Consider the following 15,002-nt stretch of genomic DNA (forward strand, 5'->3'; position numbering starts at 1 on the left):
AAACTGAGAACTCGGTACTTGTTTCAACGGAAGCTCAGTAAAATGCATTTAAATTTACTGAGTAATCAGTTTATTTTTTGACAAGTGCAGAACATTTTTTAAAAACAGAATTGATCGGTAATGCATATCGCCGAAACTCAGTATTCTTTTTTAAACTACTGAGAGAACGGTAAAAATGATTGCGTATATCAGCAAATTATTTTCAATTAGCTGAGCTCTCGGTTTGAATTTGCTTTTACCGAACAAAACCAGTAAACAATATTACCGAGCTGAAATTCTCGATTTAAGTGTGTATATACAACGTCCGTTTGTGCTTTCTGCACAAAGCTGTCGGTAATGCTCGAAGTTAGGCACAAAAGATTAGTGGTCGTAGATCTGCCTGAGATGAACCCATGTTGATCGGCACTCAGATGTTGCTTACAGTGAGATATGAGTGGTTCTGTTATAACTAGCTCGAATAATTTGGATGCAGCGCACAAGGATGAGATGCCGCGATAATTGTTGACATCTTTTCGATCACCCTTCTTGTACACGGGAAACATTGTAGCGGTTTTCCACACGGACGGAAAAAGTCCACTGGATAGCGATTTGTTGAAAATCAATTGAAAGGGAGCGAGCAGAAGTTCGATGTGCCTTTTCAAGAACGCAGACGGAATGCCATCCGGACCTGGACTCATGGATGATTTTAACTGCGAGTTAGCTCTACGGATCATTTCTACATCTACGAAAAACGTGGCCCAAGTGATCCCGACTGCAGGAACGTTGTTAGCAGCCTCAGCGATAGTGACATCAGAGATGACTTCATTACAATAGGTGCTCACAAACTTGTCGGTAAATAGCTGACAGATGGATTGGGGCGTTAAGGCCACTTCCTCGTCCAGAGTCATTGTTGTAGGGAGCCCAGCTTGTTTCCTTTGTTCATTTATGTACTTCCAGAACGTTTTAGGCCTGGTCCTCAAGTTTTGCTGTATATTTTGCTGATATTGAGAAAAACAGAGTCGGCTAACAATCTTGTACGCAGAGTTTAATTTTTGTAGTGCTCACGCAACGATAAGGAACCGTGTTTGGAATAGCGCTTGAGAGCAGCTCTTTTAGCAGTTTTCATTCTACGAAGCTGACGGGTCTGCCAAGGACAACTATAAGGAGCGACGATTTTCTTAGGAACATGTCTTTCAATCACGTGTCCAATAATATGCGATAAAGTCAATGCCGCATTCTCTGCATCACAACCGCCAAGAATGTCAACCCAGTCCAATGTAGCGAAGAACTCAGCAATGCTATGATGATCGGCGTTATGGAAATTGTAGATTATGGGCTCGATCGATGCAACAACATTGGCTCGCGTGTTGTTCAGCTTGAGTATCAACGAAGGATGATGGTTAACTACTTTAACTAACGGTGATGGAGCATGCAAAATTAGCGGAGCAGCTTCCTGAGCGCTAACAAAACACAGATCCAAGCTGCGATTATTTTCGTTGGTAACGTGATTGATTTGACGTAACGTGGCTGTGCTGTAGTAATCGAGAAGTTTGGAGGCGTGACTGTGTAATGAAGATCGTTCCATATCTATGTGAAGGAACCCGTTGCAGGAGGAACTCCACGAAATTCCTGGCAGATTGAAATCACCGATAATGATGATTTCGTCCGAAGCATTAGTCATTTCTATCACTGACAAGACTGATTGTGTGTGAGCTTCGATCAGTGTATCATCGCGAACACGATCAGGAGGTATGTATAGTGCACACAGGAACACCGAACGATGGGAAAGCTGGAGGCGCACCCATACTTGCTCGACACATCCCCATAAGTCGTTGTAAATAACTCTTGCTTTCCGTTTTTTATTCACTGCGATTAGGACGCCTCCTCCAGTTGATTTGCGACTGTTCATGGGGCCACGGTCGCAGCGAAAAACTTCGTATTCAGGCCCAAAGACCTGACTAGATAGGGTACGGGAGTCGAGCCAGGTTTCAGCCAACACAATCACATCGTAGCAATCATCGGACGTGGCAAGAAGATATTGTTCGACATCACAGTTCATCCCACCGGCGTTCTGATAATATATCAGCACTTCGTCAACGCAAACGAGGTTGGAATCCACAAACGGGGCTCTAGAAGTTTGAACGGCATCAGGCGGTGAAGGTTCAGGGATGTAAGAGTACTTGCCTGCAATAGCAGGTTGGGAGCTCCGCGATCTACATCTAAGTTCAGGGCCAGGACGACTTCGAAGAACGTTGGCTGCAACAGGCGCGACTGAACTAGAGCAACCGGGAAATTCTCCCAAAATGCTTTTCATGGGGCGTCCTGGAGATCCAATGGAAGCTTGTTGACTTGCGTTGTGGACCAGCAGAGAGGAATGCGAATCTCGATGGAAATCACCACCGGGTGAGGTGCTGGAATTTTGAGCAGCATGAGGCAACGAAGGTGGAGGTCCTGGGTCCTGGGTGGAGGAAAAATCGTCACGCAGAGAAGAACTACAATCAGAAGAATACTTGCCTGTGCAAGCATGGTGGAAGCCCCCTTTTCTACCACCAATCTCAGGACCCAGACGGCTATGATGATCGGAGGCAGCAGAGAGCGGGACTGGATTGGGGCGATCAGGGGCTTCCAACAAGCTTTCTATTGTGCGTCTGGGTGATGCGGAGTCTTCAGGAGAGGTGATTTGGCATCGTACGGAAGGACGTTGGGCGGTTTCGCAGTGGTTTTCAATCAACATGCCGGATCCTGTCCGGAAGTGGGAGTCAGAAACTGGGAGGCATTCGGGTCTGGAGATATGACGACAGACGGCGTGTTCACACGGGGCATCCATAGGTTTTTTGAGAGGTCCTCAAACTCTCGGAAAAGTATTCCTGTCGGCCAGGTGTCTGGGCGGAGTGCGACTTCCTTTAGTCTTACGGCCAATCCGATCTTGAACGAAATGAAGCTCATTCTGCTGGTATCGGCACCTTTCTTCACTAGCGGAATAACCTTAACGGGATCTTCGCACTGGACACATTCTTTCACCAGTTTTTCGATGGACTCGCATTGCACACTAGGATGTATTCTTGAGAGATACAACCAGAACTGCTCGACGGATTCAGGGACAGTAAGAACCTCAGCAGAAACAGAGCAAACACTTGCTCTAGTACCGCTAACGAGAGATTTGCTGATGAGCAAGCTATCATCGCGACGTCGTTTTAAAGGTGGTTGGCGTAAGAGAGTTCTCGGACTGGAGCGACTCGGAGTTGGAAGAGCCATGCCCTTCGACAACTGAGCGATCTGTTTTCTCTGCTTAACTATTTCCGCTTTGAATTCAGGGTTAGCGATCTCATGTTTCTCAGTATTTTTCTTGATTGTGTTACCGAGCGAAGAAACAGTAGACTTGAACCGTGCACATTTCATGAGTTTCGCGCAAGCGTCGCACATCCAGAACAAATTGGAATACGAGTTGATAACATTTATGAAGGTCTTCGTTAATTTAATGCTAGAGCACCTCAAATGGATCATTCTATCGCAGAATGCCATGCAAGAGATGTATTCTTCATCGTTTTTAACGGGCTTGGCGCAATGATCACAGGCGGATTCCATAATTAGTTTGGTGTTATTCTGCTTTATGAATCAACGGTGGAAATGCTCTAAGCACGGACAGTTTGAAAGTACGGTCGCCGAAAAAGTGCAGCAAGGGAACAGTGAAGCGAAAGATGTAAACACAACACTAGGGATCCTACATTCAGAGATATGCGAAAGCGGCCATCTTGAGCCAATCGAACATTGAGAGCTGTCAGAAGCTGAGCCAAATGAACATTGTTATTGCTGCGGATTGAAAGGTATTGCGATTATAATGAAAAAAAAATACGAAAAGTTTTGTCGAATAAACAATTTGTTTTACATTGGCAAGATGAAGTCGTCTAGTTTATGCATGGTACTTTGTTCATTTGTATTGTACTTTTATTCTAGTGATAATGCACTGTTGGACGTTAGATAACGAAATCTGAAAATGCCATTATGCGCAAAGTCATGTTCGAGCTCCAACATTTTGCGCCACGGCAAGTGCTGGCAGCGTTTGTTTACGAAAGTAACAGCGTTGCTAAATTGTCTGGAAAAGTATTCGCACATCTCTTAATATAGGATCCCTACACAACACCGTGATCGACTAATCGTTTTCACAATAGTTTATTATACATTTATTTAATATACACTTAACATCCACGCACGATTTCACAGTAATTAGTTATAATCGAAACAGGAAAAATAATAAAATCGAATCGGTTCAACACGAAAAACACAGTTTAAAGTTGCGATACGAAACGTACACAGACCATCGACTATGGTACACGGCGATCTATTAACCAATCGTGATCCAGTATTCGTCGCCTATGTCTTTGCCGATTATATCGAGTCGTATTATCTCGTATATTGTTTGTAATTATTGGTTTTCCAGGCGGCCGTGTCAGGTCTGTTTTGTGTCCCACCTGACACCAGGTCTTGGGCGTGGCACACGGTCGCTTTGGCGGGGCCTACTTGCGGATACATGCAGCTTTTTATAGGAATTTAACAGGGCCCACTGTCAAACCCCACCACATCCTAGGCAAGCCCCACAACTCGCAGATGACCTGGGGAGCGATCGTTAATTCCTTGGCCATTGGCCCTACTGCCCCCAAAAGATCCATTGATTACGTAACGCAAAAATAGCATTTTATACCCCGCTCACCCCCATGTCACACTTTTTGTATGAAGTATCTATCCCTGGTGCGATAGATATCACAGACAAATTCTGGCTATTTTGTTGAATTACACCTTACACGTTTCACTGATGCTTTCTGAGAAGCCTAATTATCATGCTAAAAATTCGTAACCTCGATTAAAATCCACTCCTAAACAGGGTTGTTATTCGTTAATTAACATTATCGGTTGCTACGATAAAGAATATTTAATTCAATAATTATCGGAGTTCGATAATTGGGTCCTAAAGCCTTACCTTGTTTATGGTTGCAAACGATAGTGTGTCGGTCAAGAATACTTGAACCGATGTTATAAAAAATCTGGTAAAAGTCTAAATCAGTAAAAATATTATTTTTATGTTTAATATATTTTGAGGGAAATATTGGCCTGTGCAACATTTCAGAACGAATCAACCATCAGCCCAAAACGTCAGGCCCATATATTAACTGTCAAAGGTTGAGTCAAGTGCCCTGCGGTGTTTTGCTAGTGCGTTTGAATCCTTACGTCAAACAAGACCGAAAATGTCGAGGAAGCATTTTTCAGCTATTTTCAAATTTCAAATTAAACAATGTTCCTTTCAATTTTTGAGTCAAAATAAAAACTGACGCGTTCAGGATGATTAACTTCATCGTTCCCTGAAATAAAATCGAATATCGGTTCTTCATTTTAGGACCCAATTGAACGCTAATTAAACGTAAGTTAACTCGATAATTTTGTGATAATGTGGTTACTAGATTACGCAAATAAAGTTAGCTTATATTTTTGACAGAAGTCAATGTCAATGCGAGATTTGCGCAAACCAGACAGGCTTGCTTCTCTGAGATAGAGACATATTATCAATTCAGTGCAAATCCGAATTATAGCCGCTAACGAAGTTGGATTTTCTCATAATTCGTACGTTAAACCTAACTTCGGAAGTGATGCACTGTTTTCATTTAGTGATTTAACTTATGGATTGTGAGAAAAATCCAATTTCAATAGCGGCTATAATTCGGTTTTCTACTGAATTTATAATATCAATATATGCAAATTGTTTTCTAGACATCAGATATCAGATAAGCAAGAATATGCAGCTGAAATCAGAACACAATATATTTGTAGCTACTTGGAGCTGTTATCGTTATCGAAGATGGCGTTAAATTAACGACGATAATTTATCGATTAACAACCCTGCTCCTAAGTACTGTAATGACCATTCAATTTGCATTGTCTATGGAGTTAAAGCTCTTGAATATTTTATCCAGTCATATGGTCAACCCCCAGATTCTCAGTAGCTCAGATCTCTAAATTATTATTAGAGTATGTCTTTCGAAATAAAACGGCCAGCAGGGGTTCCCCATCTGGCCACTACAGAGAAGAAGTGAATAAGTGCAGTGCTAAACCCACCAAATCGCAAACGGCTATTAAATTGGCACGAAACTGCTGATTTATGATATAATTCGAGCCGACATACATAGGACTCTTTGGAGAAACATGTTCATTATCACGGGAAGTAATAAAATATGCTGTGAACAGGTTAGTAATTTGCATATTAAACTTTTGTTTCATGCTGTTCGATGCATTCGAATGTTGGTGGGAGAGGAGCAGAGGAGTGCGGGAGGTGTGGGGTTGACCCGTGGAAGGTCCGGTGCCATACTGACTGCCGTCGTGGTACTCTTCCAACTACGTATGTCCTTAATTATGAATAGTTTGACATTTTTCATCTGTAATTAAAAATCATAAAAGCGCTATTACTTGAAGAATTATCATTTCATGAATAGAAACTGAATAATATCATCGATTCGATGAATGGTTAATTTCTATTCGGAAATACTTAATTTGAAATATTATTCAGATCTTCTTCTTTAGTTTTTCTTTGCGTGTCGAGAGGTAACCCATTTTGGGGGCGTCTCCCCGTGAAGCTGCCCCAGAGATCCAACTGAGTTCTGCAGATAAGTGTGCGTGATTCCGCAAGTGCATACTCCACTGATGCGCTTGGAGAACTCAATGTTTTTGTATGTGACGCCGCGACGCAGTTTGTCACTCAATGCATTTATTTTGAATTTTGATAGTCGCAAAGCTTTCGACGAAGAGGCAACCCGGCAGTAATTAATACCCGGTGTAAACAAAGAATGCTTGTCGAAGCAAACGCAGCGATTACTGATTAGAAATCGTTGAATAAAGTCAACATAATATATTCGAGAAGCAATCAGTCGTGCAGCAGATGACGGCCAAGTGAGAAGTGTCCTACAGTACGCGCATCCTCTACCGGTATACTGCCAGGTTTCGTGGTGTCTCTTCTCGACCTACCGTAATTCGCAATAGAGATCTAAACCAAGTTCAGTGTTGAAAGAAGCGTTGTTAGAAGTGGTTTAGTGTGAACGGTTTTGAGCTAGAGCAAAGGAACGATGGTTGATCAAGCTAATCCGGGTATCGAGAAGCTGCTGGAGTTGGACGGATACTTGAGATTGCATGAGCGCGAAATAAGACGAAGGTGAGTTGGATCTGGTGTATTTTCAGATACACGGCATGATGTCACTGGCGAAGCCATTGAAATTGCGTCTGACAGAGTATCCATTTACAATTGGAGGGCCACCGAATATTTATTATAAGGCAGATCTGGTTACAGACTTCCTTATAATGATTAAATTACAATGCACTCTCGGCGCAGTGAAAACAAATGGAGTTGGTACATTATAAACGATTTGCGATGCCTTTGAAAATGGATGAATGTCAGCTCAAGGTCACTACCGGTAAGGAAACCCTAGAAGAGCACAAATGAAGATCATGACGAGCAATGTTTGAACTTCTCCATGTCAAGTCCGTATGCGACAATGCGATAAGTCGTTGTTGATGTTTGATTCGAAGGGTGCATTATCACAGTAAAACAAGATTATTAACTAGGTTCTGATTGTGTTTTGTTTCGTAAGGTTATGCAACTGTTGGCAAGCGCCGGAAAGCAAAACTTATACAAACTCATTAATGAATTGAATGCGTCGGTTTGTTTTTATTTTTAGAAATAATGAACTGCGTAACTGGATTAACAAGCTGAATCAACTTGAAGGAGGGCTGGATGAGTTCACACAGGGTTATAAATACTACGGATTGCATATTGCTTCCGACAACAGCTTGGTGGCACGTGAGTGGGCGCCCGGTGCACAGCAGCTTTATCTGACCGGCGATTTTAGTGAGTATTGAAGCTCATCTTTCGATTTATTTCTTTTTGGTTTTCTGCGGAAATGTATATTATTGGGAGCTGATATGAAAACCAGAAACAAATAAAGTCATTTGCTTTATTATAAAATTTTCTAATGGTTACTTTATTTGCAGACAACTGGCAATGGGAAGCCACCCCGTACAAAAAGCTCCCATATGGAAAATGGGAGTTGACGCTGCCGGCCAATTCGGACGGCTCGTGCCCAATCAAACACCTTTCTGAAATTAAGGTTATTGTGCGCAAGCAGGATGGCCAGCTGGTGGACCGTTTATCCCCCTGGGCTAAATATGTGGTTCCACCGCCAAAATCTATGGGTGTAAATTATCAGCAACGTGTATGGCACCCGCCAGCCCATGAGAAAGTTACGTTCCATCATAAGAGACCGGCTCGGCCGCGAGCTTTGCGCATCTACGAATGCCACGTGGGAATCGCTACCGAGGAGCTTGGCGTTGGAACGTACAAGAATTTTGCCGATAACATCATTCCCAGGATCAAGAAACTGGGCTATAATACCATTCAAGTGATGGCCATTATGGAGCATGCGTACTATGCCAGTTTTGGCTACCAGGTCACGAGTTTCTTTGCGGCATCGAGTCGACCGGGAACACCGGACGAACTGAAGTACATGGTCGATAAGGCTCACGAAGCAGGCCTGTTTGTACTGCTAGATGTGGTCCACTCGCATGCTAGCAAGAACACTCAGGATGGATTGAACCAGTTTGACGGTACGAATGCATGCTATTTCCATGATGGAGCACGTGGGGAGCATTCACTGTGGGACAGCCGTCTATTCAACTATTCAGAGTAGGTTTAAAATTTTATATTTATTTAAGTGACAAAACTATTCAGAATATCCTTGATCTACTTTGACAGGTACGAAGTACTCCGTTTTCTGCTGTCCAATCTACGCTGGTGGCATGATGAGTATGGCTTTGATGGATATCGTTTCGATGGTGTTACTTCCATGTTGTATCATTCCCGGGGTATCGGGGAAGGCTTTTCCGGCGATTACAACGAATATTTCGGATTGAACGTCGACACTGAAGCATTGATCTATTTGTCCATTGCTAACGATTTCCTGCATAAGCTGGATCCAAATGTTATCACTATCGCAGAGGACGTTAGTGGCATGCCGACTTTATGTCGCCCAACCGACGAATGTGGCGTCGGATTCGATTACCGCTTGGGAATGGCCATCCCAGATAAGTGGATTCAACTTCTTAAAACCAAGAAAGATGAAGATTGGAATATTGGAAACATCGTCCACACGTTGACTAATCGACGCTGGAAGGAGAGCACGGTAGCCTATGCCGAGTCTCATGACCAAGCTCTGGTCGGCGATAAGACAATCGCATTCTGGTTGATGGATAAGGAAATGTACACGCACATGTCGACGTTGTCCGAGCCGAGTTTGATTATTGATCGTGGAATTGCTCTACACAAAATGATTCGTCTGATCACACATGCTTTGGGTGGGGAGGCGTATTTGAATTTCATGGGTAACGAGTTTGGCCATCCGGAGTGGCTCGATTTCCCGAGAGTCGGTAATAACGAGTCGTATCATTATGCTCGACGGCAATGGCATTTGGTGGATGACCAGATATTGAAGTATCGATTCCTAAATGAGTTTGATCGCGCGATGCACCACACAGAGGAAAAGTACCACTGGCTGAACTGTCTGCCGGCGTACGTGAGCTGGAAGCATGAGGATGATAAGGTGATCGCATTCGAGCGCAATAACTTACTGTTCATATTCAACTTCCACAACAGTAAGAGTTTTACCGATTATCGTATCGGAGTGGAACTTGCTGGCAAGTACAAAATAGTTCTCAGCTCTGACGATAAGGAGTTCGGCGGATTCGACCGGATCGATAAGAATGTTGTACACAGCACATTCCCGGAAGGTTGGGCTGGTCGGCGGAACTACATACAACTGTATGTACCATCTAGAGTGGTTATAGTGCTGGCACCGCAACAATAGTAAGCTGATAGCGATTGTGATTATATATGTTTGGCCATTTTATAGATTATTCCTGTTGGTTATGTAGACGTAGAGGCATATTTATAAATATGATAGAAAGTTGCTTACAGTAAATACATTAGTGTACAAAAAAGTTTTAAGATTTTCCTATACTCATTATAAGGCATAATGCATGCCTTGCGTGAAAGAAATGCAGTCCAGTCGTTACTCCATATAAAATAACTTGGAATAGAAGTTTATTTTTATTTTCATGATACACCAGGGGTCACAGGGCCAAGTCACCAGCATGGATTCAAAGTTATACTTTTCATAATGCATCGTACCTAGATAGTAGGGTGTGGGATTAGGCGTCGCAATCTCCTTACACATGGGTGTTTTTGGTTTTGCGTGACACACGGGAGGTGTATCATTGCCTGAAGGATATTGGGATTAGTCGTAGGTCGAACAATAATAAGAATCGACTTAATTGCATATTGGCTGTGCATATGCACAGCACATGTTTCGAAATGGAAAAATTGATATGCAATTTGCGAAAAAGAATCCACGTGTCTTGGAGGGACTCGAACCCAACAAACCACTTAAAGGTCCGTTTGCGGAAAAGCCATCAGAATCCGAGTACCAACCTCCACCGCGATTAGCTCTTTTTTGCAAATTGTATATCTTTCGGATGCTTGATTTGCCCAATCGTCACATGTGATTTACTGTTGTATATCCACAGTCAAGCGAGCTCACCTTGTTTATTATCGAGAACTTCACACAGTATGCCACCACCAACCTTGAAGTACAGCAACCGTTCGCTAACTAGGGTAAAACACCAGCCCAGTTACCGATATTATTATTTATTTATTCAGAATAAGGCCGAAGTGGCCTGTGCGGTATATAAGAGTCTTCTCCATTCGGCTCGGTCCATGGCTACACGTCGCCAACCACGCAGTCTACGGAGGGTCCGCAAGTCATCTTCCACCTGATCGATCCACCTTGCCCGCTGCGCACCTCGCCTTCTTGTGCCCGTCGGATCGTTGTCGAGAACCATTTTCACCGGGTTACTGTCCGACATTCTGGCTACGTGCCCGGCCCATCGCAGTCGTCCGATTTTCGCGGTGTGAACGATGGATGGTTCTCCCAACAGCTGATGCAATTCGTGGTTCATTCGCCTCCTCCACGTACCGTCCGCCATCTGCACCCCACCATAGATGGTACGCAGCACTTTCCTTTCGAAAACTCCAAGTGCGCGTTGGTCCTCCACGAGCATCGTCCAGGTCTCGTGTCCGTAGAGGACTACCGGTCTAATTAGCGTTTTGTAGATTGTCAGTTTGGTACGGCGGCGAACTCTATTCGATCGGAGCGTCTTGCGGAGTCCAAAGTACGTACGATTTCCAGCCACTACGCGTCTCCGAATTTCTCTGCTGGTGTCATTTTCGGCAGTCACCAGTGAGCCCAAGTACACAAATTCTTCTACCACCTCGATTTCGTCACCACCGATGCAAACTCGCGGTGGGTGGCTCACATTGTCTTCTCTTGAACCTCTGCCTATCATGTACTTCGTCTTCGACGTGTTGATGACTAGTCCGATCCGCTTAGCTTCCCTCTTCAGTCTGATGTAGGCTTCCTCCATCTTCTCAAAGTTACGTGCCATAATATCTATGTCGTCAGCGAAACCAAATAGCTGGACGGACTTATTGAAAATTGTACCACTCGTGTTAATCCCTGCTCTTCGTATTACCCTTCCAAAGCGATGTTGAATAGCAAACACGAAAGACCATCACCTTGCCGTAACCCTCTGCGGGTTTCGAAGGGACTCGAGAATGCCCCTGAAACTCGAACTACGCACATCACCCGATCCATCGTCGCTTTGATCAATCGTGTCAGTTTATCCGGAAAACCGTGTTCGTGCATTAGCTGCCATAGCTGGTCCCGATCGATTGTATCATATGCGGCTTTGAAGTCGATGAATAGATGATGTGTGGGCACGTTGTATTCGCGGCATTTCTGCAGTACTTGGCGAATGGCGAACACCTGGTCCGTGGTGGAGCGTTCGCCCATAAAACCCGCCCAGTTACCGAACGCCGCTTTTTAACTGGGCTGACGAGGGAATTCGCTATGCATTGTTGTGATCGTGTTTTACATGAAGCTTAAAGAATATACCATTCAGAATCCCCTCGTCACCGAGTCTTTGTGTTGTTTTTTGACGAATAACTGCTTTTTAAGTGGGCTTTGGCCCAGTTAGCGAACGCCCAGTTAAAAGGCGCCCAGTTAGCGAACTGTTGCTGTAGTCTTCCATCCACACCCATCTTCTATTTCACAGGTTGAATCACAAACTTGAATCGGAAGACGTTGATAATTCCTCCTCCATCAAAGTATCGTTATCCTCAATATCTGGACTGAATAATTATCGTCTTCTTCTATATAATAAAAATGAGTTGAGATTTCCTTCCTGACGATTTAACTCGCGAACGGGTTGATTAATTTGCAAGATGTTTTCTTTAATAGATTCGTTTTGGGAACTGCAAGGTTTGTATATACAAAAGGTTGGTAAATTTAACGGGGAATGTAAAAATCATTAGAATACAATTTTGGGTCAGCTTTTAAGGAAAACAAAACAAATGCACGGAAATTGATCTAGAGTGCGGTGCTGCAAATAGTTCATTGTGACATTTGCAACACCCTGGCAAAGCTGGGTTTCTTCCGCTAGTTTAGTATGAAATTATATCAAAGTGATTTGCTCACCCGCATACACCAAACCTTAACATTTAGATGATCGCGCGATCGTCAGAAAGTAAAACAGAAGTAAACATCCGTATCCGCGTTCGATACGAAACAGGTTAAATCACGCACTCGCTCGAAATCAAACATTCGGATTGCAGACGGGTACGATTTTCAATAGATCCAGTCATTTCATTTGTTTCGCAGATGATGGACATTCTTGGACGAACATATGAAAAGGTGGCAGAATTCTACACCCTCCTGAAACGTGAGGCTACAAAAGTTGGACTGGCGGTGAATGCTTCGGAGACAAAATACATGCTAGTGTGTGATGCTAGTCGGCTGATGTTAGTCTTGAAATACGCGCATAATCTGTGGAAGTCGGGCCTACTACGGGCTCCAGAAGAAACTACGGTTAAAAAAGATTCACCACCGTGTTGTGTCCTACACCGTTCATGTGAGATCCAACGGTGAGTTCGAATAAGATTATAAATCCAGTCGAAGAAAGCAAGACAAATAAATGTGAGTTGAGTTATAGACCTGAACACGAGTGGTTGTATTATTTGATCATTGGAAGAAATATTGAAACACTAAAGTGGCGACGAGGAGTGAAAGAACCTTATTAATAGATACGTTTTAATTTTTTATATTTTGAATTTATTTGAACTAGATACCAATATTTATTAGTTTTAATTGCTGAGCCGTTTTATTGAGCTGTAAATCGGAGTTTTCTATACGTGTGTCTCTGGGCTGCCAATGTAAGTGTTTTGTATATAGTAGGATTAAAAAAAATTGAACTGAATTAGAAATTGAAATAAATTGTTTTATTAAAATTAGTATAGTTTGTTATGAATTTAGTGAAGATTGATGTGTAATTTTGTTCACAGAGTGAAAAACAAATCTTGAAAGTCAGTTGACTAGAGATTACATTCCCGCCTTGCATAGACCACGCTTCTACAATCGCCATAGCAGTATAGTCATTGCATTGTGATAGGCTGTGATTATTGTGGACATATCTCACACGATATAAGTGAGCAGTGAGGATGACTACTTTCATTGGCTCGGTATATCCCAGGTACGTCATTCGGTGACTACGCAGAAAGACTACAATATGTGTTCAACTACAACAATGTGCCAGACGCTCATCGTAAATCGCTTTTCATTACGGTGAGTGGCGCTGCTGTGTTTACTGAGTTAAAAAAATTATATCCTGGTACGGATATAGAAACACTACAGTATAATGACATCATTACGAGACTCAAGAACCGTTTCGACAAGAAAGAGGGAAAGATGGTCCAAAAATCTCTTTTCTACGAACGGTGCCAGGGAAAAGATGAATCTGCCGAGGATTTTATTTTGGACGTAAAATTATTGGCTGAAAACTGTGGTTTTGGCGTTATGAAGGATGCTATTATCAGAGATCGTCTAGTGTTTGGTGCATATGATAAAAAAGTTCGAGAAAGATTAATCGAGGAAGAAGAACCAACTTTAGCAGATACGGAGCGCATTTTGATCACCAGAGAGCAGTTGGAAAAACAAAAACAACGTGTAGAACAAAATACAGAAAGAGTGAGCGCAATTGAACGACTAGGACCCTTCCAAAGTCGACGTGAGGATTACAGCTATAGAAACAGCCGAAGAGAAATGCACCCTAGAGCACAACGCGGTGCAGACAGACACTATTACCGCAGTCGAAGCCGATCCGGATCGAGTGGCAACAGGAAGAGTGTTTTATGCAGTTACTGCAAGATATGCGGTCACGTGAGGAAACAATGCTTCAAACTGCAGCGTCACGTCAGTCAGTGCGTTTCGTTGATGATTCCATGGAAGATGATGCCATCGCTGATAATGGATATGACTTCAAGCGAAGAAATCATGTTTCGCAGAGTGACTCGGAAGGAGAATTGCAATGCATGTCGGTTGGATTGAAGGAACTAGAAGATCTGAGCGAATAAAGGCAAGACAAGCATGTTAGGAAATAATAAGGAATCAGTTTTAAATAAAAGCTATCGAATTGGATTCAAAAGAAGAAGATTGTAAAATAAGTTAAAAACATAAGGGGTCGTACACTTATTACGTAAGCAATTTTTCTGGGCTTTTCGACCCCCCTCCAAATTTATATGGAGCGTAAGATATTGACCGACCCCCCCTCCCCCCATAAGTGCTTACGTAATATGTGTACGGCCCCTAAGATGCTATCGAACTTTGAAAAAATCTAATTATTATTTAATGCTAAATGAATTATTCGATCAATTACTATTCTATTATTTTGTTATGTTACTGAGAATTGACTTATTAAAGAAGGGAGGACTGTTGTGTCCTACACCGTTCATGTGAGTTCGAATGAGATTATAAATCTAGTCGAAGAAAGAAAGACAAATAAAATGTGAGTTGAGTTATAGACCTGAACACGAGTGGTTGTAT

At 42.8% G+C, this 15,002-nt stretch overlaps 2 protein-coding genes across 2 annotated transcripts; one reads left to right on the top strand and one right to left on the bottom strand.

Moving 5' to 3' along the window:
- Positions 1-206: 206 nt before the first annotated feature.
- LOC134222625 (uncharacterized) lies at positions 207-2,744 on the bottom strand. Its single transcript, XM_062701786.1, has 2 exons — positions 1,060-2,744; positions 207-667 (listed from the first exon to the last, which is right to left on the bottom strand). The coding sequence occupies exons 1-2, from the start codon at positions 2,711-2,713 to the stop codon at positions 207-209; spliced, it is 2,115 nt and encodes a 704-aa protein (XP_062557770.1). The 5' UTR covers positions 2,714-2,744.
- A 4,029-nt stretch (positions 2,745-6,773) lies between these two features.
- On the top strand, positions 6,774-10,009 carry LOC134225069 (1,4-alpha-glucan-branching enzyme). Its single transcript, XM_062704853.1, has 4 exons — positions 6,774-7,171; positions 7,695-7,864; positions 8,008-8,698; positions 8,768-10,009. Exons 1-4 carry the CDS (start codon positions 7,086-7,088, stop codon positions 9,873-9,875), a joined length of 2,055 nt encoding a protein of 684 aa, XP_062560837.1. The 5' UTR covers positions 6,774-7,085; the 3' UTR covers positions 9,876-10,009.
- The last annotated feature ends 4,993 nt before the right edge of the window (positions 10,010-15,002 follow it).

Source organism: Armigeres subalbatus, chromosome 3 (assembly GCF_024139115.2).
Source record: "Armigeres subalbatus isolate Guangzhou_Male chromosome 3, GZ_Asu_2, whole genome shotgun sequence".
NCBI lineage: Eukaryota > Metazoa > Arthropoda > Insecta > Diptera > Culicidae > Armigeres > Armigeres subalbatus.

Coding starts and splice junctions, on each gene's coding strand:
- LOC134222625 (XM_062701786.1), bottom strand. CDS start 2,713: ATGTTGATTGAAAACCACTGCGAAACCGCCCAACGTCCTTCCGTACGA. Junction 668..1,059: donor CAAGCGCTATTCCAAACACG/GTTCCTTATCGT, acceptor CCATGAGTCCAG/GTCCGGATGGCATTCCGTCT.
- LOC134225069 (XM_062704853.1), top strand. CDS start 7,086: ATGGTTGATCAAGCTAATCCGGGTATCGAGAAGCTGCTGGAGTTGGAC. Junction 7,172..7,694: donor GAGCGCGAAATAAGACGAAG/GTGAGTTGGATC, acceptor TTTTATTTTTAG/AAATAATGAACTGCGTAACT. Junction 7,865..8,007: donor TTATCTGACCGGCGATTTTA/GTGAGTATTGAA, acceptor CTTTATTTGCAG/ACAACTGGCAATGGGAAGCC.